Source organism: Hemiscyllium ocellatum, chromosome 49, assembly GCF_020745735.1.
Source record: "Hemiscyllium ocellatum isolate sHemOce1 chromosome 49, sHemOce1.pat.X.cur, whole genome shotgun sequence".
In the NCBI taxonomy this organism is placed as follows: Eukaryota; Metazoa; Chordata; class Chondrichthyes; order Orectolobiformes; family Hemiscylliidae; genus Hemiscyllium; species Hemiscyllium ocellatum.
The window spans coordinates 13334087-13361401 of record NC_083449.1 but is presented as its reverse complement, the minus strand read 5'-3'; the positions used below and the strand labels follow the sequence as shown (position 1 = coordinate 13361401).

General features: G+C 60.1%; 1 protein-coding gene across 1 annotated transcript; it reads right to left on the bottom strand.

Moving 5' to 3' along the window:
• Window positions 1-868: 868 nt before the first annotated feature.
• On the bottom strand, window positions 869-25412 carry LOC132837340 (zinc finger protein 729-like). The gene is made up of 3 exons (XM_060857005.1): window positions 25175-25412; window positions 22628-23248; window positions 869-7103 (listed from the first exon to the last, which is right to left on the bottom strand). The coding sequence occupies exons 1-3, from the start codon at window positions 25222-25224 to the stop codon at window positions 2501-2503; spliced, it is 5274 nt and encodes a 1757-aa protein (XP_060712988.1). The 5' UTR covers window positions 25225-25412; the 3' UTR covers window positions 869-2500.
• Between the last annotated feature and the right edge of the window lie 1903 nt (window positions 25413-27315).

The following is a 27315-nucleotide window of genomic DNA, read 5'->3' as shown; positions in this document are numbered from 1 at the left end:
CCCACCGTGAGCTGTTTAACCGTCCACCACCATTGACGAGGGGATGGGGCAGGACGGCAGAGCTCCCTGTGGACCCCCCGAGGGTTACGGATGGGTTGAAGGGGTCCCGGGAAGAGATGAGCCGCACCATGAGGCGACAGGTTGTGCTGGAGTCCCGTTCGGCTGCTGTCGGTGACCCACAGTGTCTGCTGGCTGTCCCGTTACACAAACGACAAAGCACCATGATACCGCCGCCTCTCTGTTTGTTTAAAATGACTTTTGTTTTTTAATGATATTCTTTCAGAAGGAAGGACTCAGACCAACAAAATGCCACAGTCGGGTCATGGGAAAGACAATCAAACATTTTCCACTCAACTAACTAACAGGGAACGCAATGTGAGGATATATTGATTTATATTAAATAGAGATTCCCAAGTGAATCAGCTCTTGCACTGTTAGTATCCAAGACTGAGTTCGGCAGGTAACAGGTTCCCCCCCCTCCCTCCACCTCTATCTCTCTGTGCTGGGGGGTGGGGGGGGGGTCAGTGCTGAGGGAGTGGGCACTGTGGGAGGGTCAGTGCTGAGGGACTGCCGCACTGTCGGGGGGGTCAGTGCTGAGGGAGCGGGCGCTGTCGGAGGGTCAGTGCTGAGGGAGCGGGTGCTGTCGGAGGGTCAGTGCTGAGGGAGTGGGTGCTGTCGGAGGGTCAGTGCTGAGGGAGTGGGTGCTGTCGGAGGGTCAGTGCTGAGGGAGTGGGTGCTGTCGGAGGGTCAGTGCTGAGGGAGCGGGCGCTGTCGGAGGGTCAGTGCTGAGGGAGCGGGCACTGTCGGAGGGTCAGCGCTGAGGGAGCGGGCACTGTCGGAGGGTCAGCGCTGAGGGAGCGGGCACTGTCGGAGGGTCAGCGCTGAGGGAGCGGGCACTGTCGGAGGGTCAGCGCTGAGGGAGCGGGCACTGTCGGAGGGTCAGCGCTGAGGGAGCGGGCACTGTCGGAGGGTCAGCGCTGAGGGAGCGGGCACTGTCGGAGGGTCAGTGCTGAGGGATCACCCTCTACACTGTCCCCTATGAAACACTCCCAAGGACTGAAGTTCAGATACAGAGTAAAGCCCCCTGTACACTCCTCGCTCCCTCAAACACCCCCAGGGACAAGAAGGGTGGGGGGGTGTTAGACAGAGTAAAGCTCCCTCTACACAGTCCCCATCAAACACTCCCAGAACAGGGACAGCACAGGGTTAGATATGGAGTAATGCTCTCTCTACACCATCCCAGATTATATATACCCAGGGACAGCAGATTAGATACAGAGTAAAGCTCCCTCTACACCATCCCCCCATCAAACACTCCCAGGGACAGTGTAAAGCTCCCTTTACACTGTGCCTCACACCCCCTCCCCATCAAACACTCTCAGGATGGGGCGCATAGATACAGAGTAAAGCTCCCTCTACATGGTCTCCCATCAAACATTCTCAGGGATGGGGTTTCGATACAGAGTAAAGCTCTCTCTACACTATCTCAGCCCCTGTCCCTGGGAGTGTTTGATGGGGGGAGGGGGCATGGCACAGAGTAAAGCTCCCTCTACACAGTCCCCCACTCCCAGGGACAGAGAATTAGATACAGAGTAAAGCTCCCTCTACACCGTCCCCCACTCCCAGGGACATGGGGGTTAGATACAGAGTAAAGCTCCCTCTACACCATCACCCCCATTCCCAGGGACATGGGGGTTAGATACAGAGTAAAGCTCCCTCTACACCATCCCCCACTCCCAGGGACAGGGAATTAGATACAGAGTAAAGCTCCCTCTACACCATCCCCCACTCCCAGGGACAGGGGGTTAGATACAGAGTAAAGCTCCCTCTACACCATCACCCCCATTCCCAGGGACATGGGGGTTAGATACAGAGTAAAGCTCCCTCTACACCATCCCCCACTCCCAGGGACAGGGAATTAGATACAGAGTAAAGCTCCCTCTACACCATCCCCCACTCCCAGGGACAGGGGGTTAGATACAGAGTAAAGCTCCCTCTACACCGTCCCCCACTCCCAGGGACAGCGGGTTAGATACAGAGTAAAGCTCCCTCTACACTGTCCCCATTGCCAGGGACAGGGAATTAGATACAGAGTAAAGCTTCCTCTACACAGTCCCCCTACTCCCAGGGACAGGGGGTTAGATACAGAGTAAAGCTCCCTCTACACCGTGACCCCCCTCCCCCATCAAACCCACCCAGGGACTGGGACGGCACAGAGTCAGACACAGACCCACGCTCCCGCCCCCTCACCATCGCCGTTTCTCCCCGAAACAATCCTCCCGGTGCATCCCGAGAAGCGAAACGCCGCGAATCCCCCTCCCTGCCTTGGGGGGGGGGGGGGGGGGGGGGGGAGAGAGAGAGAGCGCCTCCTGGCTGGGGCTGGAGGGGGAGCGGATAACCGCGAGACCCTCCGGCCCGGACACACACAGCTCCCCGGTTCTGGCGGGCGACGCCATGGTGGGGGAGGAACGCGGTGGGTGCGCGAGGGGGGTCTCGCTGGTCAGCGCTCCGCCTTGAGGTGGGTGGACTGGTGCCGGCGGAGGTTGTCCAGGCGGTTGTAGCTGCGGGCGCAGACCTGGCACCGGTAGGGCTTGTCGCCGGTGTGGATGGTGCGGTGAGCGCGCAGCGCCGGGCCGGCGCCGAAGGACTTGTGGCACACCGGGCAGGTGAAGGGCTTGCGGTGGGCGTCGGTGGTGGTGGTGGTGGTGGAGGAGGAAGGGGAAGGGGAAGGGGAGGGGGAGGGGGAGGCACCCGTCCCCACCCGGGGGAGGGCAGGGGAGCGCGCCGGGCTGCCGGGCCCCGCGCCGTGCCCCAGCTGGTGCTCGGTCAGGGCGCAGGAGTCGGTGAAACGGGCCTCGCACACGTCGCAGCGGAACGGCTGCTCCCAGGCGTGCAGCAGGAGGTGCTCCTCCAGGGCGGAGGGGCCGGGCAGGGTGGCGCCGCACTGCGGGCACTGGCACGGCTCCCCTCCCCCCTGCCCCTCCCCCTCCGCCCGGCGCCCCACCCCCCAGGTGTGCAGGAGCCGGTGGGTGCGGAGGGAGAGGGCGTCTGGCAGCCGCTCCCCGCACAGGTCGCAGCCGGGGGGCGGTGACCCCGGGGAGGTGGGGAGGGTGGGCGCCGGTGCCGCCTCCCCGCCCGCCCAGGGGAAGGGGTGCCCCTCGAAGGGGGCGCCCGCCCGCCGCGAGGGGGGGCGCCCCGAGTGCCGGGACGCCCGGTGCGCCCGCAGCGAGGCCGACGAGGGGAAGCCCTCGCCGCAGGCGGTGCAGCGGAACGGCCTCTCGCCCAGGTGCACCCGCTGGTGCCGCCGCAAGTTGTCCAGGCGGTTGTAGCCCTTGGGGCAGGCCGGGCAGCGGAAGCAGCGCTCCCCGGGGCGCTGGGAGAGCCGGGAGCCCCTGGGGACCGCGACGGGTGGACTCGGCGCCACCCCCTCGGCTCCCCCGGCACCGCCGGCACACCGGTGCTTCCTGAGCGAGACGGCCTGGCTGAAGCCCTTGCCGCACAGCAGGCAGCGGAAGGGCTTGTCTCCCGGCGTGGCCGGGCACCGGTGGGCAGAGAGGGCCAGGGCGCCCTCCAGGTCCTGGCCGCAGCCGGCACACCGGTAACCGGTGTCGATGTGGCTGAGCCGGTGGGCGGCCAGGGAAGGGGAGTCGTCGAAGATCTCCCGGCACTCAGGGCACTGGTACGAGGCGTCGGCGTGGCTTAGGCGGTGAGCTTGGAGGGTGGGCGAGTCGGCGAACACCTCACCGCACTCGGGGCAGCGGTACGAGGTATCGGTGTGGACAGCCCGATGAGTCTGGAGAGAGGAGGAATCATCGAAGATCTCCCCGCACTCAGGACACTGGTAGGATGAGTCTATGTGGGTCAAACGATGGGTTTGGAGGGAAGATGGATCTTCGAAGATCTCTCTACACTCGGGACACTGGTAGGAGGAGTCTATGTGGGTCAAACGATGGGTTTGGAGGGAAGATGGATCTTCGAAGATCTCTCTACACTCGGGACACTGGTAGGATGAGTCTACGTGGGTCAAACGATGGGTTTGGAGCGATGGTGGATCTTCGAAGATCTCCCTACACTCGGGACACTGGTAGGAGTCGTCTACGTGGGTCAAACGATGGGTTTGGAGGGAAGATGGATCTTCGAAGATCTCCCTACACTCGGGACACTGGTAGGAGGAGTCTATGTGGGTCAAACGATGGGTTTGGAGGGAAGATGGATCTTCGAAGATCTCCCTACACTCGGGACACTGGTAAGAGGAGTCTACGTGAGTCAAACGATGGGTTTGGAGCGATGCTGGATCTTCGAAGATCTCCCTACACTCGGGACACTGGTAAGAGGAGTCTACGTGGGTCAAAAGATGGACTTGGAGCGATGACAGATCTTCGAAGATCTCCCTACACTCGGGACACTGGTAGGAGGAGTCTATGTGGGTCAAACGATGGGTTTGGAGCGATGGTGGATCTTCGAAGATCTCCCTACACTCAGGACACTGGTAGGAGGAGTCTATGTGGGTCAAACGATGGGTTTGGAGGGAAGATGGATCTTCGAAGATCTGCCTACACTCGGGACACTGGTAGGAGGAATCTACATGGGTCAAACGATGGGTTTGGAGGGAAGATGAGTCGTTGAAGATCTCCCCGCACTCAGGACACTGGTAGGAGGAGTCTATATGGGTCAAACGATGGGTTTGGAGGGAAGATGGATCGTCGAAGATCTCTCTACACTCGGGACACTGGTAGGACGAGTCTACATGGGTCAAACGATGGGTTTGGAGGGAAGATGGATCTTCGAAGATCTCTCCGCACTCGGGACACTGGTAGGAGGAGTCTACGTGGGTCAAACGATGGGTTTGGAGCGATGATGGACCATCGAAGATCTCCCTACACTCAGGACACTGGTAGGAGGAGTCTACGTGGGTCAAACGATGGGTTTGGAGGGAAGATGGATCTTCGAAGATCTCCCTACACTCGGGACACTGGTAGGAGGAGTCTACGTGAGTCAAGCAATGGGATTGGAGGGAAGATGAGTCGTTGAAGATCTCCCCGCACTCGGGGCACTGGTAGGAGGGCTGGAGGTGCAGAGAGCGATGGGCGCGGAGTCCCAGTGAGTCAGCAAAGCCCTCGCCGCACACCCGGCACTCAAAGCGCGTGGCCACGTGGATGACCGGGTCTGGGGATGCTGGGCGATTGGAGGACGCTGGTGGCGGTTGGGGGGAGGAGGAGGAGGAGGAGGAGGGGGGAGCGCGGGTGATGCCAGGATGCTGGGCCGCCCGATGGGCGCGTAGGAGAGCCGAGGAGACAAAGCCCTGGCCGCACACCGTGCACCGGAAAGGCCGCTCGCCCAAGTGCACCCGCTGGTGTCGCCGGAGGTTGTCCAGGCGGTTGTAGCTTTTTGGACAGACGGAGCAGCGGTAAGACTTCTGGCCGGTGTGGATGGCCTGATGGGCGCACAGGGAAGACGCTTTGGTGAAACCGCGGCCGCAGACGGTGCAGGAGAAGGGCCGCTCCCCCGCGTGCACGTAGCTGTGCACCAGCAACTCCTCCGCTCGGAGAAATGTCTCCCCGCAGGTGTCACAGCGGTGTCCTCCCCGCCTCTCCGCGTGGGCCAGACGGTGCGTCTGGAGGTCAGGCAGCGCGGGGAACGTCTCCCCGCAGACGTCACAGGGATACGAAGTCTCCGCGTGGGCCAGCCGGTGCGTCTGGAGGTCAGGCAGCGCGGGGAACGTCTCCCCGCAGACGTCACAGGGATACGAAGTCTCCGCGTGGGCCAGCCGGTGCGTCTGGAGGTCAGGCAGCGCGGGGAACGTCTCTCCACAGACGTCACACCCGTACGACGGCTCCTCATGGGCCAGACGGTGCGTCTGGAGGGCAGACAACTCGGGGAACGATTCCCCGCAGACGTCGCAGCTGTATGAGGTCTTCGCGTGGGCCAGACGGTGCGTCTGGAGTTCAGGCAGCGCGGGGAACGATTCCCCGCAGACGTCACACCCGTACGATGTCTCGGCGTGGGCCAGACGGTGCGTCTGGAGGGCAGACGCCTCGGAGAAGCTCTCTCCGCAGACGTCGCAGCAGTACGAGGTCTCGGCGTGGGCCAGACGGTGCGTCTGGAGGTCTGATAGCGCGGGGAACGTCTCTCCGCAGATGTCGCAGCCGTACGAGGTCTCGGCGTGGCCCAGACGGTGCGTCTGGAGGGCAGACGCCTCGGAGAAGCTCTCCCCGCAGACGTCGCAGGGATATGAAGTCTCGGCGTGGCCCAGACGGTGCTCCTGGAGATCAGACAGCGCGGGGAAGGTCTCCCCGCAAACCTCGCACCGGAAGACCAGCTGGAAGGGGACGTCCCGCTCCGCCTGGAGGGGCCCCTTGGCCACGGCGCTCCTCCTCCGCCTCCTCCTCCTCCTCTCCCCGCCCTCGGCTGGCGCCGGGTCGCCCTGGTGCGACCGCTGGTGCCGGCGTAGATTGTCCAGGCGGTTGTAGCTGCTGCCGCAGTCGCCGCAGCGGTAGGGCTTCTGGCCGGTGTGGATGGACTGGTGCGCCAGCAGGGAGGCCGAAGCGCCGAAGCCCTTGTGGCAGACGGCGCAGCGGAAGGGCTTCTCGCCGGTGTGCAGCGCCTGGTGGGCCAGGAAGGTGGAGAACAGGTTGAACGACTTCTGGCACAGCAGGCAGTGCAGGCCCTTCCGCAGGCGGCCGTGGCAACGCCGGTGCCGGCGCAGATTCTCCGGCCGGTTGTAGGTCTTGCCGCAGTCGCCGCAGCGGTGCAGGCGCTCAGCTGCGGGGGCGGCGCCGCCGCCGGCATGCGGGCACCGGTGCAGGGCCAGCTTGGCCGAGCGGGCGAAGCCCCGGCCGCACGCCGGGCAGCGGAACGGCTTCTCGGCGGCGTGGCCGCGCTGGTGGGACAGCAGGCGGCCGGGGTCGGCGAAGGCCCGGCCGCAGACCGGGCAGACGTGCGGGCGCTCCACCAGGTGGGAGCGCTGGTGGCGCCGCAGGTTGTCCAGGCGGTTGTAGGAGCGGCCGCAAGCCTGGCAGCGGAAGGGCTTCTCCCCGGTGTGGATGCACTGGTGCGCCAGGAGCTTGCAGGACTGGGAGAAGACCTTCCCGCAAACGTCACACCTGCCCCAGGGTGGGGAGGGGGGCGAGAGAGGGGGGAGGGGGGCGAGAGAGAGGGAGGGAGGGGGCGAGAGAGAGGGAGGGAGGGGGCGAGAGAGAGGGAGGGAGGGGGCGAGAGAGAGGGAGGGAGGGGGCGAGAGAGAGGGAGGGAGGGGGCGAGAGAGAGGGAGGGAGGGGGCGAGAGAGAGGGAGGGAGGGGGCGAGAGAGAGGGAGGGAGGGGGCGAGAGAGAGGGAGGGAGGGGGCGAGAGAGAGGGAGGGAGGGGGCGAGAGAGAGGGAGGGAGGGGGCGAGAGAGAGGGAGGGAGGGGGCGAGAGAGAGGGAGGGAGGGGGCGAGAGAGAGGGAGGGAGGGGGCGAGAGAGAGGGAGGGAGGGGGGCGAGAGAGACAGAGAGGGGAGGGCGAGAGAGACAGAGAGGGGAGGGCGAGAGAGACAGAGAGGGGAGGGCGAGAGAGACAGAGAGGGGAGGGCGAGAGAGACAGAGAGGGGAGGGCGAGAGAGACAGAGAGAGGCGGGCGAGAGAGACAGAGAGGGGAGGGCGAGAGAGACAGAGAGGGGAGGGCGAGAGAGACAGAGAGGGGAGGGCGAGAGAGACAGAGAGGGGAGGGCGAGAGAGACAGAGAGGGGAGGGCGAGAGAGACAGAGAGGGAGGGGGCGAGAGAGACAGAGAGGGAGGGGGCGAGAGAGACAGAGAGGGGTGGGCGAGAGAGACAGAGAGGGGTGGGCGAGAGAGACAGAGAGGGGTGGGCGAGAGAGACAGAGAGGGGAGGGCGAGAGAGACAGAGAGGGGTGGGCGAGAGAGAGAGAGGGGAGGGGGCGAGAGAGAGAGAGGAGAGGGGGCGAGAGAGAGAGAGGGGGAGGGGGCGAGAGAGAGAGGGGGGGAGGGGGCGAGAGAGAGAGGGGGAGGGGGCGCGAGAGAGAGGGCGCGAGAGAGGGGGCAGGGAGAGAGAGAGGGAGGGGCGAGAGAGAGAGGGAGGGGGCGAGAGAGAGAGAGAGGGAGGGGGCAAGAGAGAGAGAGAGGGAGGGGGCAAGAGAGAGAGAGGGGGGGGGAGAGAGAGACGGAGACAGAGAGAGGGACAGAGAGAGAGAGGGACAGAGAGAGAGAGAGAGACGGGTAAATAATCCAACTCATGGCAAGTCACTGATATAACAAACCGACGCACAACGGGAGACGCAATCCCGTGACAGAGTGGCGCAGCACAGAAAACCCACCCACCGTTCCATCCCTGTTCCCAAACCAACCTCGCTCCCAGTGGCCAGGGGCTGGATCAGAGAGCGCTGGAACAGGCTCTTCGGCCCGTCAGTCATTCCCCAGAGTAAACCGGAACCCCCCCCTCCCTGCCCCCCTGATCCCTCCACGGGACGTCTCCTAACGCCTTTTCAGTTTGGTCACTGTCGCCACATCTCCCACTTCCCTCTCGGAGACTCAGCCCACACGCCTGGTGTTCAAAAAAAATCGCTCTCCTCTCCCCCCTGAAACGTACGCTCCCCCCCCCCCCCCCCCCCCCCCCCTGTTGAGGTTAAAAGCCGTTTTGGGGGTGGAGGGAGGGAGGGGGGTAATGTGAACGGGGTACAAGTTGCGACTGAGGCCATACCTGGGATCGCGCGCGCAGTTTTGATCTCCTCACTTGGGGGAAGGATGGCATGTCACTGGAGAGGGAGGGACAGGGGAGATACGCTGCCGTGATTCCGAGTAGAGTAAGTTCTTTGGAATTCAGAAGAATTAGGGGGAAGGGGAATCTTATGCAAAATTATGAAATGGAAATGGGTGGGACGCTTCCGTTGGTAGGTAAGGCGAGGATAACAGGGCATGTCCTCAGGTCTCCTTCCTATCGGAAAGATGTTGTGAAACGTGAAAGGGTTCAGAAAAGATTTACAAGGATGTTGCCGGATTGGAGGATCTGAGCTACAGGGAGAGGCTGGACAGGCTGGGGCTGTTTTCCCTGGAGCGTCGGAGGCTGAGGGGGTGACCTTATAGACGTTTACAAAATTATGAGGGTCATGGATAGGATAGATAGGCAAAGTGTTTTTCCCTGGGGTCGGCGAGTCCAGAACTAGAGGGGCATAGGTTTAGGGTGAGAGGGGAAAGATATAAAAGAGACCTAAGGGGCAACTTTTTCACCCAGAGGGTGGTACATGTATGGAATGAGCTGCCAGAGCATGTGGTGGAGGCTGGTACAATTGCAACATTTAAGAGGCATTTGGATGGGTATATGAATAGGAAGGGTTTGGGGGGATATGGGGCCGGGTGCTGGCAGGTGGGACTAGATTGGGTTGGGATATCTGGGTCAGCACGGACGGGTTGGACCGAAGGGTCTGTTTCCGCGCTGTACGTCTCTGTGACTCAAGAGGAGAGGAAGCAGGTTTAGGACTGAACTGACCAGGAACTCGTCCACCCACAGCGTTGTTAATCGATGGAATTCCTTTCCCAGGGAATAATTGACGCTATTTCAGAAACCACTTTTAAAGCTAAGGTTTTTAAAAATAAAGAAATTCAGGGATGTGGTAAAAATGCAGGTAGGTGGAGCTGAGTTCATGATAAGATTAGCCATGGTCTCATTGAGTGACGGTCAGCCTACTCCTACTCCCAGTTCTAGACCGGAAATATCCCGCACTCAGGAAAAGATACCTGCCACCCACCCACTCACCTTACCTACACAGAGAAAGCTCAAAGATCCGAACATCAATTCTCCGAATATTGGATTATCCGAAAGTGGACCTCAGGGTCCCAATAGAAACGTTACATCCAAAACTTGTTACAGCCCAGATTGCGTCTTTCGGTTTCAGGTTACAATGGTACAACTGAAATGCTGCCGAAGACAGTCCAGGCACCGTCTCCAAATGACTGACCCCCAGCACTCTCCCTCCTTCCCCCCCCCACCCTCCCCCCAAGCCCACACACTTCCCCTTGAGTTCTACACAGGGGTGTAACCCTGAACCCTCCCGCCCCAGATAGTCGCTTCAACATTGTCCTGTACAGGCCAACCTGCCAAAAAGGGGGGTGTGCGCCCAACGTGCGCCTGTGTGTACAGGTGTGTGACCACGTGTTCGTGTGCGTGCGTATCAGTGTGTGCATGCGAGTGTGTGTGTGTATGCATATCTATGCATGCGTGCGTATGTGTGGGGCATGCGCGCGTGTGTGGTGTGTGCGTGCATATCTATGTGTGTGTGTGGGGTGTGCGCATATCTAGGCGTGCGTGTGGAGTGTGCGCGCTTACCTATGCGCGTGTGTACGTGATGTGTGCGCGCGGATCTATGCGTCCGTGCATGTGGCATGTGCATATCTATGCGTGCGTGCGTATATCTATCCGTGCTTGCGTGTGGTGTGTGCGTGTGTATCTATGCGTGCGTGTGTGTGGTGTGCGCGTGAATGTACCTGCATGCGCGTGTAGTGCGTGTGTAGTTTGTGCATATCTGTGCATGCATGTGGTTTGCGCACGTACAGTGCGTGCGTGAGCGTATCTAGGCGTGTATGCGCGGGCGAGCATATCTAGGCGTGTATGCGCGGGTGAGCGTATCTAGGACCGCGCGGGCGAGCGTATCTAGGCGTATATAGGCGGGCGAGCGTATCTAGGCGTGTATAGGCGGGCGAGGGTATCTAGGCGTGCGCGCGCGAGGGTATCTAGGCGTGTATAGGCATGTGAGGGTGTCTAGGCATGCGAGGGTATCTAGGCATGTATAGGCGCGCGAGCATATCTAGGCGTGTATAGGCGTGCAAGGGTATCTAGGCGTGTATAGGCGGGTGAGGGTATCTAGGCACGCGAGGGTATCTAGGCGTGTATAGGCGTGCGAGGGTATCTAGGCGCGCGCGGGCGTATCTAGGCGTGTGAGCGTATGTAGGCATGCGCGGGCGTGCGTATCTCGGTGTGCGATCGTATCTAGGCATGTATAGGCGTGCGAGGGTATCTAGGCATGCGCGTGCAAGCGTATCAAGGCATGCGCGGCCGAGCGTATCAAGGCGCGTGCGAGGGTATCTAGGCGCGCATAGGCATGCAAAGGTATCTAGGCGCGTAAACGCGCGCGCGGGGGCATCGAGGCGCGCGGGCGCGCAAGGGTATCTAGGCGTGTATAGGCGTGCGAGGGTATCTAGGCATGCGAGGGTATCACGGCATGCGCATGCAAGCGTATCAAGGCGTGTGCAAGGGTATCTAAGCGTGTATAGGCGGGCGAGGGTATCGAGGCGTGCGAGGGTATCTAGGCTTGTGCGTGCGATGGGTATCTAGGCGTGCGCATGGTGGGGTATCAAGGCGTGTATAGGCGTGCGAGGGTATCTAGGCATGCGCGGCCGAGCGTATTTAGGCGTGTATAGGCGTGCGAGTGTATCTAGGCGTGCGAGGGTATCTAGGTGTGCGCGTGCGAGAGTATCTAGGCGCGCGCGCTAGCGTATCTAAGCGTGTGCACGTATCTAAGTGCGCGCGCGTATGCATATCTATGCTAGCTGGCGTGTGGTGTGTGCGTGCATATATATATGCGTGCGTGTGTATCTATGCATGCGTGTGTGTGGTGTGTGCATGTGTAGTGTGCGTGTGTGTGTGGTGTGCGCGTGTGTAACTATGCATGCATGTGTGTGGTGTGTGCGTGTGTATCGTGTGTGCGTGTGTATCTATGCATGCGTGTGTGGTGTGTGCGTGTGTATCTATGCATGCGTGTGTATCTATGCGTGCGTATGTAGTGTGTGCGTGTGTATCTATGCATGCGTGTGTGTGGTGTGCACGTGCGTATCTATGCATGCGTGTGTATCTATGCATGCGTATGTAGTGTGTGCATGTGTATCTATGCATGCGTGTGGTGTGTACGTGTATCTATGCATGCGTGTGGTGTATCGTGTGCATCTATGCATGCGTGTGCGTAGTGTGCGTGTATCTATGCATGCATGTGTAGTCTGCGTGTGTATCTATGCATGCATGCGTGTGGTGTGCGCGTGTGAAACGTGTGTGCGTGTATCTATGCATGCGTGCATATCTATGCATGCGTGTGTGTGGTGTGTGCGTGTGTATCGTGCGTGCATCCATGCATATCTATGCGTGCGTGGTGTGCGCGTGTCTATGCGTGCGTGGTGCGCGCGTGGGCGAGCGTGTCCAGGCGCGCAAGCGTATCTAGGCGTGCGCGGGCAAGCGCATCAATGCGTGCCAGCGTATTCAGGCGTGTGCGGGCAGGCGAGCGCATCTCGGCGTGTATAGGCGTGTGAGCGCATCTCGGCGTGCGCGTGGTAGGGTACCTAGGCGTGTATAGGCATGCACGTGCGAGCGTATCAAGGCATATCTATGTATGCGTGCGCATTTCTGTGCGTGCGTGTGTGTGGTGTGTGCGTGCATATCTATTTGTGCGTGCGTGTGGGGTGTGTGCATATCTAAGCGTGCGTGTGGAGTGTGCGCGCATACCTATGCGCGTGCGTACGTGGTGTGTGCGCGCGGATCTATGCGTCCGTGCATGTGGCATGTGCATATCTATGCGTGCGTGCGTGTGCATATCCATCCGTGCTTGCGTGTGGTGTGTGCGTGTGTATCTATGCGTGCATGTGTGTGGTGTGCGCGTGAATGCATCGGTGTGCGCGTGAATGCATCGGTGTGCGCGTGAATGCATCTGCGTGCGCGTGAATGCATCTGCGTGCGCGTGAATGCATCTGCGTGCGCGTGAATGCATCTGCGTGCGCGTGAATGCATCTGCGTGCGCGTGTAGTGTGTGTGTGGTTTGTGCATACGTGTGGTTTGCGCACGTACAGTGCGTGCGTGAGCGTATCTAGGCGTGTATAGGCGGGCGAGCGTATCTAGGCGTGCGCGGGCGAGCGTATCTAGGCGTGCGCGGGCGAGCGAGCGAACCTAGGTGTGTATAGGTGGGCGAGCGGGTACCTAGGACCGCGCGGATGAGCGTATTTAGGCGTGCGCGGGCGAGCGAGCGAACCTAGGTGTGTATAGGTGGGCGAGCGGGTACCTAGGACCGCGCGGGCGAGCGAGCAAATCTAGGTGTGTATAGGCGGGCGAGCGGGTATCTAGGACCGCGCGGGCGAGCGTACCTAGGACCGCGCGGGCGAGCGTACCTAGGACCGCGCGGGCGAGCGTACCTAGGACCGCGCGGGCGAGCGTACCTAGGCATGTATGGGCAGGCGAGCGTATTAAGACCACGCAGGCGAGCGTATCCAAGATCGCGGGCGGGCGAGCGTTCCTAGGACCGGGCGGGCGAGCGTATCTAGGTGTGCGCGGGCGAGGGTATCTAGGCGTGTACAGGTGTGTGAGGGAATCCAGGCATGCACATGAGGGTATCTAGGTGTGTATAGGCGGGCGAGGGTATCTAGGTGTGTACTGGCATGCGAGGGTATCTAGGCATGTATAGGCGTGCGAGTTTATCTAGGCGTGTATAGGCGGGTGAGCGTATCTAGGCACGGGCAGGCGAGCGTATCTAGGCGTGTACAGACGGGCGAGTGTATCTAGGCGTGTATAGGCGCCCGAGAGTATCTAGGCGTGCGCACGCGAGAGTATCTAGGCACGCGCGCGAGATTATCTAAGCGCATGCGCGTACGCATATCTATGCTAGCTTGCGTGTGGTGTGTGCGTGCATATATATGTGTGCGTGTGTATCTATGCATGCGTATGTGTAGTTTGTGCGTGTGTATCTATGCATGCATGTGTGTGGTGTGTGCGTGTATTTATGCATGCATGTGTGTGGTGTGTGCGTGTGTATCTATGCATGCGTGTGTGGGGTGTGCGCGTGTGTATCTATGCATGCATGTGTGTGGTGTGTATCTATGCAGGCGTGTGTAGTGTGCGTGTGTATCTAAGCATGCGTGTGTGTGTGGTGTGTGCGTGTGAATCTATGCATGCGTGTGTGTGTGGTGTATGCGTGTGTATCGTGCGTGCGTGGTGCACGACGTCCAGGCGCGCGCGGGCCTATCTAGGCGAGTGAGCATAGGTAGGCGTGCGTGGGCAAGCGTATCTCGGTGTGCGATCCTACCTAGGCATGTATAGGCGTGCGCGAGTATCTAAGCACGCGAACGAGCATATCTAGGCGTGTATAGGCGTGCGAGCGTATCTAGGATTGCGCGTGCGAGCGTATTTAGGCGTGAGCGCATATCTAAGCACGCGAACAAGCGTATCTAGGCGTGTGTAGGTGTGCGAGGTTATCTAGGCGTGTGTAGGCGTGTGAGGTTATCTAGGCGTGCGAGGTTATCTAGGTGTGTATAGGCGTGCGAGCGCTTCTAGGCGCGCGCAGGTGAGTGTAACTAGGTGTGTATAGGCGCGCGAGGGTATCTAGGCGTGGATAGGCGCGCGAGGGTAGCTAGGCGCGGGCGGGCGAGGGTATCTAGGCGCGGGCGGGCGAGGGTATCTAGGCGCGGGCGGGCGAGGGTATCTAGGCGCGGGCGGGCGAGGGTATCTCCGCGAGAGTATCTAGGCGCGCGCGCTCGCGTGAGTATCTAGGCGTGTATAGGCGCGCGAGGGTAGCTAGGCATGTATGCGCGCGCGAGGGTAGCTAGGAATGTATGCGCGCGCGAGGGTAGCTAGGCATGTATGCGCGCGCGAGGGTAGCTAGGCATGCGCGCGCGAGGGTAGCTAGGCGTGTATTGGCTTGCTAGGGTATCTAGGTGTGTGCGTGTGAGGGTTTCTAGGCGCGCGAGAGTATCTAGACGCGCGCGTGCGAGCGTGTCCAGGCGCGCGCGGGCGTATCTAGGCGTGCGAGCGTATATAGGTGTGCGCGGGCGTATCTAGGCGGGCGAGCGTATCTCGGTGTGCGATCGTATCTGGGAATGTATAGGCGTGCGAGCGTATCTAGGTGTGTAATAGGCGTGTGTATCTAGGTGTGTGCGGGCGAGCGTATCTAGGCGTGCGAGCGTATCTAGGCATGGATAGGCGGGCGAGGGTATCTAGGCGCGTATAGATGCGCGGGCGAGCGTCCCCAGGACCGCGCGGGCGAGCGTCCCCAGGACCGCGCGGGCGAGCGTCCCCAGGACCGCGCGGGCGAGCGTCCCCAGGACCGCGCGGGCGAGCGTCCCCAGGACCGCGCGGGCGAGCGTCCCCAGGACCGCGCGGGCGAGCGTCCCCAGGACCGCGCGGGCGAGCGTCCCCAGGACCGCGCGGGCGAGCGTATCTAGGCATGCGTGTGCGAGGGTATCTAGGCGTGTATAGGCGTGCGAGGGTATCTAGGCGTGTATAGGCGTGCGAGGGAATCTAGGCATGCACGTGCGAGTGTATCTAGGTGTGTATAGGCGTGCGAGGGTATCAAGGTGCGCGTGCGCGTACGCATATCTATGCTAGCTTGCGTGTGATGTGCGCGTGCATATATATGCGTGCGTATCTATGCATGCGTGTGGTGAGCGCGTGTGTATCATATGTGCGTGTGTATCTATGCATGCGTGTGTATCTATGCATGCATGTGCGTGGTGAGTGCGTGTGTATCATATGTGCGTGTGTATCTATGCATGCGTGTGTGGGGTGTGTGCGTGTGTAGTGTGTTTGTGTATCTATGCATGCATGCGTGTGGTGCGTGCGTGTGTATCTATGCATGCGTGTGCGTGGTGTGTGCTTGTGTATCTATGCATGCGTGTGCGTGGTGTGTGCATGTGTATCTAAGCGTGCGTGGTGTGTGCATGTGAATCTATGCATGCGTGTGTGTGGTGCGTGCGTCCATATCAATGCGCGCGCGGGCGAGCGAGCGTATGTAGGCGTGCGCGGGCAAGCGTATCTCGGTGTGCGATCGTATCTAGGCATGTATAGGCGCGCGAGGGTATCTAGGCGGGCGATCGTACCTAGGCGGGCAAGTGTATGTAGGGGTGTATAGGCGGGCGAGCGTATCTAGGCGTGCGCGGGCGAGCGTATCTAGGCCTGTGAGCATATCTAGGCGTGTATAGGCGTGCGAGGGTATCTAGGCTTGTGCGTGCGAGGGTATCTAGGTGTGCGCGTGGTGGGGTATCAAGGCATGTATAGACGTGCGAGGGTATCTAGGCGTGCGCAGCTGAGCGTATTTAGGCGTGTATAGGCGTGCGAGTGTATCTAGGCGTGCGAGGGTATCTAGGTGCGCGCTAGCGTATCTAAGTGCGCGCGCGTATGCATATCTATGCTAGCTTGTGTGGGGTGTGTGCGTGCATATATATGCGTGCGTGTGTATCTATGCATGCGTGTGTGTGGTGTGTGCATGTGCATCTATGCATGCGTGTGGTGAGTGCGTGTGTATCTTTGCATGTGTGTGCGTTGTGTGTGCGTGTGTATCTATGCATGCGTGTGTAGTGTGCGTGTGTATCTATGCATGCATGCGTAGTGTGCGTGTGTATCTATGCATGCATGCGTGTGGTGTGTGCGTGTGTATCTATGCATGCATGCGTGTGGTGTGTGCGTGTGAAATGTGTGTGCATGTGTATCTATGCATGCGTGCGTATCTATGCATGCGTGTGTGTGGTGTGTGCGTGCGTATCTATGCATGCATGTGCGTGGTGCGCGCATGCATATCTATGCGTGCGTGGTGCGCGCATGTCTATGCGTGCATGGTGCACGCGTGGGCAAGTGTGTCCAGGCGCGTGAGCACATCAATGCGTGCGAGCGTATCTAGGTGTGTATAGGCGTGCGCGGGCGGGCGAGCGCATCTCGGCGTGTATAGGCGTGTGAGCGCATCTCGACGTACGCGTGGTAGGGTACCTAGGCATGTATAGACATGCACATGCGAGCGTATCAAGGCCTGCGCGGCCGAACATATCTAGACGTGCACATACACATATCTAAGTGCGTGCCTATACGCATATCTTTGCTAGCTTGCGTGTGGTGTGCGTGTGCATATATATGCGTGCGTGTGTAGTGTGTGCGTGTGCATCTATGCATGCGTGTGTAGTGTGTGCGCGTGTATCTATGCATGCGTGTGTGTGGTGTGTGCGCGTGTATCTATGCATGCGTGTGTGTGGTGTGTGCGCGTGTATCTATGCATGCGTGTGTGTGGTGTGTGCGTATCTATGCATGCGTGTGTGGTGTGTGCGTATCTATGCATGCGTGTGTGGTGTGTGCGTATCTATGCATGCGTGTGTGGTGTGTGCGTATCTATGCATGCGTGTGTGGTGTGTGCGTATCTATGCATGCGTGTGTGGTGTGTGCGTATCTATGCATGCGTGTGTGGTGTGTGCGTATCTATGCATGCGTGTGTGGTGTGTGCGTATCTATGCATGCGTGTGTGGTGTGTGCGTATCTATGCATGCGTGTGTGGTGTGCGCGTATCTATGCATGCGTGTGTGCTGCGTGCGTATCTATGCGTGCGTAGTGCACGCGTGTATCTATGCGTGTGTAGTGCTCGCGTGTATCTATGCGTGCACGTGTGCGTGGTGTGTGCATGTGCGGCTTGTGCGCATGTGTATCTATGCGTACGTGTGTGTGGCGTGTGTAACTGTGTGCGTGTGTGTGTGGTGTGTGTATCTATGCTTGCATGTGTGGCGTGCGTGTGTATCTGTGTGTGGTGTGCGTGCGCGTGTGTGAGGCGTGTGTATCTATGTGTGTGCGCTTTTGTGTGGCATGTCTATCTATGCGTGTGTGGTGTGCGCGTGCGTGTATCTATGCGTGCGTGGCATGTGTATCTACGCATGCATGTGTGTGGTGTGTGCATGTGTAATGTGTGCGTGTGTATCTATGCATGCGTGTGTGTGGTGTGTGCGTGTGTGGTGTGTGCATGTGTAGTGTGTGCGTGTGTATCTATGCATGCGTGTGTAGTGTGTGCGCGTGTGGTGTGTGCGCGTGTATCTATGCATGCGTGTGTATCTATGCATGCGTGTGTATCTATGCATGCGTGTGTATCTATGCATGCGTGTGTGTGGTGTGTGCATGTGTATCTATGCGTGTGTGTGGTGTGTGCGTGTGTATCTATGCATGCGTATGTAGTGTGTGCGTGTGTATCTATGCATGCGTATGTAGTGTGTGCGTGTGTATCTATGCATGCGTGTGTGGGGTGTATCATGTGCGTGTGTATCTATGCATGTGTGTGCGTGTGTATCTATGCATGCGTGTGTTGTGCGTGTGTATCTATGCATGCATGCATGTGGTGTGCGCGTGTGAAACGTGTGTGCATGTGTATCTATGCATGCGTGTGTGTGGTGTGTGCGTGCGTATCTATGCATGCATGTGCGTGGTGCGCGCATGTCTGTGCATGCGTGGGCAAGCGTGTCCAGGCGCGTGAGCATATCTAGGTGTGCGAGGGCAAACGCATCAATGCGTGCGAGCGCATCTCGGCGTGTATAGGCGTGTGAGCGCATCGCGGCGTACGCGTGGTAGGGTACCTAGGCGTGTATAGACATGCACATGCGAGCGTATCAAGGCGTGCGCGGCTGAACATATCTAGACGCGCGCATACGCATATCTAAGTGTGTGCCTGTACGCATATCTATGCTAGCTTGCGTGTGGTGTGTGCGCGCATATATATGCGTGCGTGTGTAGTGTGCGCGTGTGTATCTATGCATGCGTGTGTAGTGTGCGCGTGTGTATCTATGCATGCATGTGTGTGGTGTACGCGCGTGTATCTATGCATGCATGTGCGTGGTGTGCATGTGTATCTATGCATGCGTGTGTGTGGTGTGTGCGTATCTATGCATGCGTGTGTGGTGTGTGCGTGTGTATCGTGCGTGCGTATCTATGCATGTGTGTGTGCTGCGTGCGTATCTATGCGTGCGCAGTGCGCGCGTGTATCTATGCATAGCGTGTGCGCATGTGTATCTATGCGTACGAGAGTGTGGTGTGTGCGTGTGTATCTATGCATGTGTGGGGGTGTGTGTGCGTGTGTATCGTGCGTGCGTATCTATGCATTCGTGTGTGTGGTGCGTGCGTACGTATCTATGCGTGCGTGTGTATCTATGCATGCACGTGTGCGTGGTGTGTGTATGTGCCGCGTGTGTGCATGTGCAGCGTGTGCGCATGTGTATGCGTACGCGTGTGGCGTGTGTAACTGTGTGCGCGTGTGTGGTGTGTGTATCTGTGTGCGCGTGTGGTGTGTGTATCTGTGTGCGCGTGTGTGGTGTGTGCGCGTGTGTAGTGTGTATCTTTGCTTGCGTGTGGCGTGCGTGTATCTGTGTGTTGGGCAGGCGCGTGAGAGAGAGGTGTGTGTATCTATGCGTGTGCGCTTTTGTGTGGCATGTCTATCTATGCGTGTGCGTGGTGTGTGCGTGTGTATCTGTGTGTGTGTGTATCTACACGCGCGCGTGTGTGGCGTGTGCGTGTGTATCTATGCATGTGTGTATGGCGTGTGTGTGTATGTGTGTGTGTGTCTGTGTGTCTGTGTGTGCGCGCGCGCGGTGCGGTGTGCTGTGTGCGTGCGCGGTGTGTGTGTGTGTGTGTATCTATGTACAATGAATGGCAGTTTCTTGTTGTTTCCTCTTCTCTAGTGAATGTTATAGAGACAGAACACCCGGGGATCTCCGATATCAGGATTCTTAGCAGAGACGGTCATGCAGAGACTCTGCCAACCAACCATCCAACCCAAACTGTGGGCCCACTACATGGATAACACTTCTGTCATCACTAAATTGGTAATAAGACCGTCAATAATCCCCTTACTGGCATAAAACGACAAGACCCTCTCTCACTAGTATCCTTACATACGGATCAGGAAGGACACTACTTTGACTAGGACACCACAGCCATCCTAGGACAAGCCAAACAGAGACACGCACGAGAATTCCCCGAAGCGTGGCTTTCCAACCAGAACTCCGTCAACAAACACATCAACGTGGATCCCATTTACCACTCTCGGAGAACAAGAACAGGAAATGACATCACCGCAGGAAATGACATCGTCCACCCAAGGGCACCTCAACACACAAACAGAAAGCGGGTCACTAACGCCAGCGCTTCACTGGAGGCTCACTGATGATGTTCTCCAGTCTGGTGACGAAACGTCTGAAAGCCAACCTTCCAACTCAGCGAGCAAGCTTCCATCCAGAACTCGAAAGCTCTCCTTGTTGGGCAACACTCCCCTGACTTTACCTTTAAAAAGGTACAAGCCCTGCCCTAACTGGGCTTTCCAAAACGTAGCACCTCACATTTATCTCAACTCAACTCCGCCTGCCCACCCTTCAGCCCATTGGCCCAGCTGCTGTACACTGAGGTAACCCTCTTTGCTGAACGCCACATCGCCAATTTTGGGATCATCCGCAAACTTACCAAGTACATCGCCTACGTTCCCCTGTACAAATCATTGATATATACGTCAGAGAAAGTAGTGGACCCAGCACCGATCCTTGGGGCACACCACTACTCAGAGGCCTCTGGTCTGAGAAGTGACCCTCCAGCCTCCATCTTCTCCCTTCCAGCCAGTCCTGTCTCCAAACGCCTCGCTCTCCCTGGATTCCAGGTGATCGGACTCGCTAACCAGCCTCCAACTTGCTTAACCTGCCTCCACCAGCTCCCTCTCTGACCATTACCCCTCTCGGAGCCCTGGCCTGTGAGTGGTACCCTCACTCAGGCTCACGGTGCTATCCTCCCCCTCATTCGCTGGACGAGGAAGGGAGTCACTGGCCAGGCCGGTATTTACGGCCCAGGGGGCGGTTTGAAGAGTTCCCCCACATTGGGCCTGGAGTCACGTGTAGGCCAGACCAGGGAAGGAGGGCGGTTTCCCTCCCCGAAGGCCATTAGTGACCCAGACGGGGTTTTTCCCCCTGTACAGCAGCGTTCCTCTGCAACTGGTCCAGAAAATAGCTCGAGAAAAACGCCCGTCAAAAATCGCTCAGCCTGAAGTTCACGTTTCGCCAACAACGTTATAGTCAGTTCACGCTGACTGTATTCAGAGAGAGAGAGGGGGGTGGAAAACCCGCGCGGTTTTCAGACAGGGGGAGAAAGGACCCAGGGCAAGCTAGCAGGTGGGGCTAACAGGGCGAGAGAGCTGACCACCCTCTCCCCTAACCCCTTCCACATCGCGAGGGCCCCCTCACCCCCGTCCTCACAGAATACAAGAGGCTGGTACATTGCGGAGCACTGGGTGACAGGGGCACTGGTTTCATGGAGACACTAACAGAGAAGGTACAGTCGGATGATCCCTGGGTACCGAGGGACCGTCCCTTACGAACGTGCGGTTTGGAAGAACACACGGCACACTGACTAAATCATCCGTCATTCCTGACAAAGGGATAATGCCCAAAACCGTCAGCTCTCCCTCAGACACTGCCTGACCAGGCGCCACACTCTCAGACCCACCCTCCCCGCACCTGCAGTCCTCGCTTTCCCCACGGGGAGGCGATAGCCAGAGCTGCATTGTACAGAGATCCAGGGGCCGAACTTGGATTCAACGTTAGAGACGCACTCGATAACATTCAGAGTGGAGGTGAGCCGCTGCTGGGGAAAATCCCATCCCATCCCAAAGTCTGCACGCTCCCCGCACCCTCCCAGAGTCCCTGGTCCAGCCAGCGATACCCACGTCCTGGGAATTTTGGGGGGGGGGTCAATGCTCAGAGGATAGTCACTCTCTCGGAAGAGTCTAGGACCAGACAGCGACAATCTCAGGAATAAGACGGAGATGAATTCCTTAGCTCGGAGAGTCTGGGCTTTGGAATTCCAGTTCGGGTGGGTATTGGGAAGGTGTTGGGAAGGTGTGGTTTCACAGGAGGCCCACAGCACAGAGACCCTTCAGCCCGAACGGCTCCGTGCTGACCCCAATCCCCCCACCCACCCCCCGTTGACCCAGGCACCTCCGAAACTTCCCTGTCCAGGCGTTCGTCTGAAAGCCTCGTTGCAACAACACGTACTGCGCCACCACCCCCCTCACACACACACACGCAGTCAGACAGAGTCAGACACACGCACGCAGTCAGACAGAGACACACACACGCACGCAGTCACACACACGCACGCAGTCACACAGAGACACACACACGCACGCAGTCACACACACGCACGCAGTCACACACACGCACGCAGTCAGACACGCACGCAGTCAGACACGCACGCAGTCAGACACGCACGCAGTCAGACGCAGTCAGACACACACGCACGCAGTCAGACGCAGTCAGACACACACGCACGCAGTCAGACACACACGCACGCAGTCAGACACACACGCACGCAGTCAGACACACACGCACGCAGTCAGACACACACGCACGCAGTCAGACACACACGCACGCAGTCAGACACACACACACACACACGCAGTCAGACACACACACACACACACGCAGTCAGACACACACACACACGCACGCAGTCAGACACACACACACACGCACGCAGTCAGACACACACACACACACGCACGCAGTCAGACACACACACACACACGCACGCAGTCAGACACACACACACACACGCACGCAGTCAGACGCAGTCACACACACGCACGCAGTCAGACGCAGTCACACACACGCAGCCACACACACACCCACTTCCAGTCGCGAAACAGTGGACGCTGGAGTCAACTGCCTCAATAACACAAGGTGGTCTCTCTCTCCCTCCCTCCAACCCCAAGCTCCCCCTGTTACTGCAGACCCTCGGACACCAGAGCGGGGTATTGAAGTCCGAGACGGATTCCCCGTCGGTTAGGGAGCGCCACGCCGCGGTGCGCCCCTTTCCCTGCCCCCCCCCTCACCTGAAGGGCCGCTCGCCGGTGTGGGTGCGCCGGTGGTCTTCGAGCTTGGCCTCCTGGGCGAACCTCCGGCCGCACACGTCGCACCGGAAGGGCCTGTCCGGCTGCCGGGCGGAGCCGCAGCGGTGCGCCAGGAAGGAGGAGAGGCGCCGGAAGACCTTGTGGCAGGCGCTGCACTGGCAGGGCTTCTCCCGGTCGGCCGCGGCACACCGGCACGGCTCGCTCCGGCCCGGTGGGCACCGGCACCGGCCGCCTGGCGGGCAGCGGTGACCGAAGAAGTCGGCCGGCCCGCGGAAGGAGTCCCGGCAGACGGAGCACCGCAGCAGGCGGTCGCCGGCACCACCGGTGTGGGAGCGCCGGTGCACCTCTAGCTCCGAGGGCGCGGTGAAAGTCCGGGGGCACTGGGGGCAGCGGTGAGCGCCGGCATCCTCCCGGAGAGACTCGGGCCCCTCTCCCAGCTCCGCCGCGGCGGGTTTCCGGTCCGGCCCTTCCCACGGCGACGCCGGGCCCTCATCGGCAGGCAGGGGCGAGGGGGGAGAGCCCGGGCAGTTGCGGTCCTCCTCTTTCGCCTCCTGGCGGGTGGTAACCCGAGGTGGGGACTCCCTCTCGATTGGCTCCACCTTCCTGAGGGACGGGGGGCGAGGGGGCAGAGAGAGAGAGAGGGTGACGTTCAGACGAGGCGAGGGGTGGGTGGGTGGGTCGGGGGGAGAGGAAACGCCAACGAGAGACCGCTCCCGGAGCGATACTAACCCTCACCGCGCCCCCCCACGGCCCTATCCCACTCCTCCAGCCCGTGACACACAGGGTCAGGCGGCCATTCGGCCCCTCCCTCCTCCCAGCCCGTTACACACAGGGACAGGCGGCCATTCGGCCCCTCCCTCCAGCCCGTTACACACAGGGACAGGCGGCCATTCAGCCCCTCCTCCCTCCTCCAGCCCGTTACACACAGGGACAGGCGGCCATTCAGCCCCTCCCTCCCTCCTCCCAGCCCGTTACACACAGGGACAGGCGGCCATTCAGCCCCTCCTCCCTCCTCCAGCCCGTTACACACAGGGACAGGAAGCTGCTCCATTCAGCCCCCTCACCCTTCCTCCAGGCCCCCTCACCCATCGCTGTAAACCCAGCCGGCCGTAGACCCTATAGCCCTCGCCCCAGCGTCAGTGTCTCCCTCCCTCATCCCCCGGACAGACGGAGACTCACTTGATGCATTCCTGCCCCTACAACTGCCCCCGGAAGGGGGAAAAAGCCCGACGGATTCTCCTCTCCCTCAGACCCCCTAGCCCCCACCCCAGAGAAGGGGTTATTGATCTCAGAGACAGATCCTTCTACACCCCCACCCTGCCCCGGGATCTCCCTTACCCCTGAGGAGAAGCTGGTTAGCTGGCGCGCGCACACACCCCCCCACCCAGCAGACCCTCCTAACCCAGGGGGTCCTGCATGCAGCTGAAGGGGTGGAGGGGCATTTATCTCAATCACCCCCTCCCACCCCATCCAAGAGGGAGCCCCTTGACCCTAAAGGGGGCATTTATCATTCACACTCAGTCGCTCCTAACCCAGTGGGTCTTCCTTGCCCCCATGCAGGGGGGGGTATTTGATTCATACACCCAGACTGTCCTAATCCCCTCCTCCCCAGGGGTCACTCACTTGCCCCCCTGAAAGGGGGAACTCATACCACCCACACTCAATAGGGACCCTCCTAACCCACAAACTGGAGCTTCCCCCCCCCCCGAGCCCGGGGAAGGAGTTGGGGGGGGTGTGTGGGGGGCGGTGGGTCTACGTATCTCAGGCTCAGACTCTTCCCAAGCTACACCCACCCCCCCCACCACCCATTTTGCCCCGAGGGTGGGGGGTATTTATGTCACTCACACTCAAAAAAAAGGACTCTGCTCACCCACACACTGGGGGCTTCCCCCCCCCCCCGAAGGGAGGGAGGGGGGTGATCTATGCATCCCAGGCTCAGACCTTTTACCCCACACCCCCCCACTCCTCACCCCCACCCCCTTCTGCCCCCTGAGGGTGGGGGTATTTATGTCACTCACTCCAAAAGGACCCTGCTCACCCACAAACTGGGGGCTTCCTCCCTTGAGGGAGGGAGGGAGGGAGGGAGGGAGGGGGGGGTGGGGGTGGTCTATGCATCCCAGGCTCAGACCTTTTACCCCATCCCACCCCTGCTCACCCCCACCCCCTGAGGGTGGGGGTATTTATGTCACTCACTCAAAAAGGACCCGGCTCACCCATACACTGGGGGCTTCCTCCCTTGAGGGAGGGAGGGAGGGAGGGGGGTGGGTGGTCTATGCATCCCAGGCTCAGACCTTTTACCCCACCCCCTTCTGCCCACCCCCCTCCCCCTGAGGGTGGGGGGTATTTATGTCACTCAGTCAAAAAGGACCCTGCTCACCCATACACTGGGGGCTTCCCCCCCTGAAGGAAGGGAGGGAGGGAGGGAGGGAGGGGGGTGGGTGGTCTATGCATCCCAGGCTCAGACCTTTTACCCCTAACCCCCCCCCCCCCCCCCTGGGGGTGGGGGAGGGGGGTATTTATGTCACTCACACTCTGGGCAGGGACTCCCAGGCCCAAGCCTCGGCCTCCACTCGATGCATCCGGCCCGGGCCGCTGCAATGGTCAGGTTGCACGCTGTTGGGGCCGCGGGGGGCGGTGGGTTTTTGCAATCCAGCCCCCCCCTCCCTCTCCTCCTCCTCCCGCCGCCGCCGCCGCTCAGTCTCTGGGGGATTTTTTTTTCTCTCTCAGCTGCAGCTCCCGGGCCCCGCAGCCGCGAGGCTCCAGAGGGAGAGGAGGGGGAGGGGCGAGAGCCCGCGCATGCGCCGCGCCCGGCCCCAGGCCACGCCCCCGCCCCCCCCGCCGCTGCCCGAGATAGGGCGCTTTCCCCCGCCGCGGGGCAGCCTGGGTAGGCGCGGCCGCCATCGGAGCCACGCCCCGGGACCCCGCCCACCGCGGCTGGGAGCGGAGGGGGAGGGGTAAGGGTGGTGGGGAGGGTTGGGGGGGGGGGTGTGTACAGGTGTGGATGTGTGATGAGGGTGGGAGGGGGTAATGTCTTGGGGGGGGTAGGTGTGGATGTGTGATGAGGGTGGGAGGGGGTAATGTCTTGGGGGGGGTAGGTGTGGATGTGTGATGAGTGTGGGAGGGGGTAATGTCTGGGGGGGGTAGGTGTGGATGTGTGGTGAGTGTGGGAGGGGGTAATGTCTGGGGGGGGTAGGTGTGGATGTGTGGTGAGTGTGGGAGGGGGTAATGTCTGGGGGGGTAGGTGTGGATGTGTGGTGAGTGTGGGAGGGGGTAATGTCTGGGGGGGGTAGGTGTGGATGTGTGGTGAGTGTGGGAGGGGGTAATGTCTGGGGGGGTAGGTGTGGATGTGTGGTGAGTGTGGGAGGGGGTAATGTTTGGGGGGGTAGGTGTGGATGTGTGATGAGTGTGGGAGGGGGTAATGTCTGGGGGGGGTAGGTGTGGATGTGTGGTGAGTGTGGGAGGGGGTAATGTTTGGGGGGGGTAGGTGTGGATGTGTGGTGAGTGTGGGAGGGGGTAATGTTTGGGGGGGTAGGTGTGGATGTGTGGTGAGTGTGGGAGGGGGTAATGTTTGGGGGTGTGGGTGTATGGATGTGGATGTGTGATGAGTGTGGGAGGGGGGTGTGGGTGGAGGAAATGTCTGGGGGTGTGTAGGTGTGGGGATGTCTAGTGGGTATGGATGGGGGGATGTGGGTGTGGGGGAAATGTCTGGGGGTGTGGATGTGTGGTGGGTGTGCGAGGGGGGTGCGGCTGGGGGGTGTGGGTGGGAGTGTGGGTGTATGGGTGTGGATCTGTGGTGGGGGTGGGGGAGTGTTTGGTGGGTGTATGGGTTGGGGAGTATCTGGTGGGTGGGGATGTAAGAGTGTCTGGTGGGTGTGGGTGTGTGATGAGTGTGGGAGGGGGGTGTGGGTGGGGGAAATGTCTGGGGGGTGTGGGTGGGAGTGTGGGTGTATGGGTGTGGATCTGTGGTGGGTGTGGGGGAGTGTTTGGTGGGTATGGGTGTGGGTGTGTGATGAGTGTGGGAGGGGGGTGTGGGTGGGGGAAATGTCTGGGGGGTGTGGGTGAGAGTGTGGGTGTATGGGTGTGGATGTGTGGTGGGTGTGGGAGGAGGGTGTGTGGGGAGTCTTTGGTAGGTGTATGGGTTTGGGAGTATCTGGTGGGTGGGGATGTGTGATGAGTGTGGGTGTGTGTGTGGGGGGGGAATGTCTGGGGTGTGTGGGTGGGAGTGTGGGTGATGGGTGTGGTGGGTGTGGGAGGGGGGCTGTGGGGGTGTGTGGGTGTGGGATTGTCTGGTGGGTGTGGGGGGGGTGGGTGTGGGAGTGTCTGGTGGGTGTGTGGATAGTGGTGGGGATGTGGGAGTGTCTGGTGGGTGTGCTTGTATAGGTGTGGGGGTGTTTGGTGGCTGTGTGGGTGTGAGCGTGGGGGTGTAGGTGGTGGGAGTGCGGGTGTATAGGGGTGGGTGGAGGTATCTGGGTGGGCATGTGAGTGTGGGTGGGGAGCAGGTGTGGGGGCGGTGGCAATCCCACCACCGTGAGTGTGGTCTCTCTCCCTCTCGCTCTCAAGAAGAGGGGTGGAGGGAGCGAGGGGATCCACCATGATGACACTGTCCCCTCCCCTTCCCTTCCATCTCCTTCACCAGCCTCCAGACATCCAAACAGAAAAAAGGTGGACGC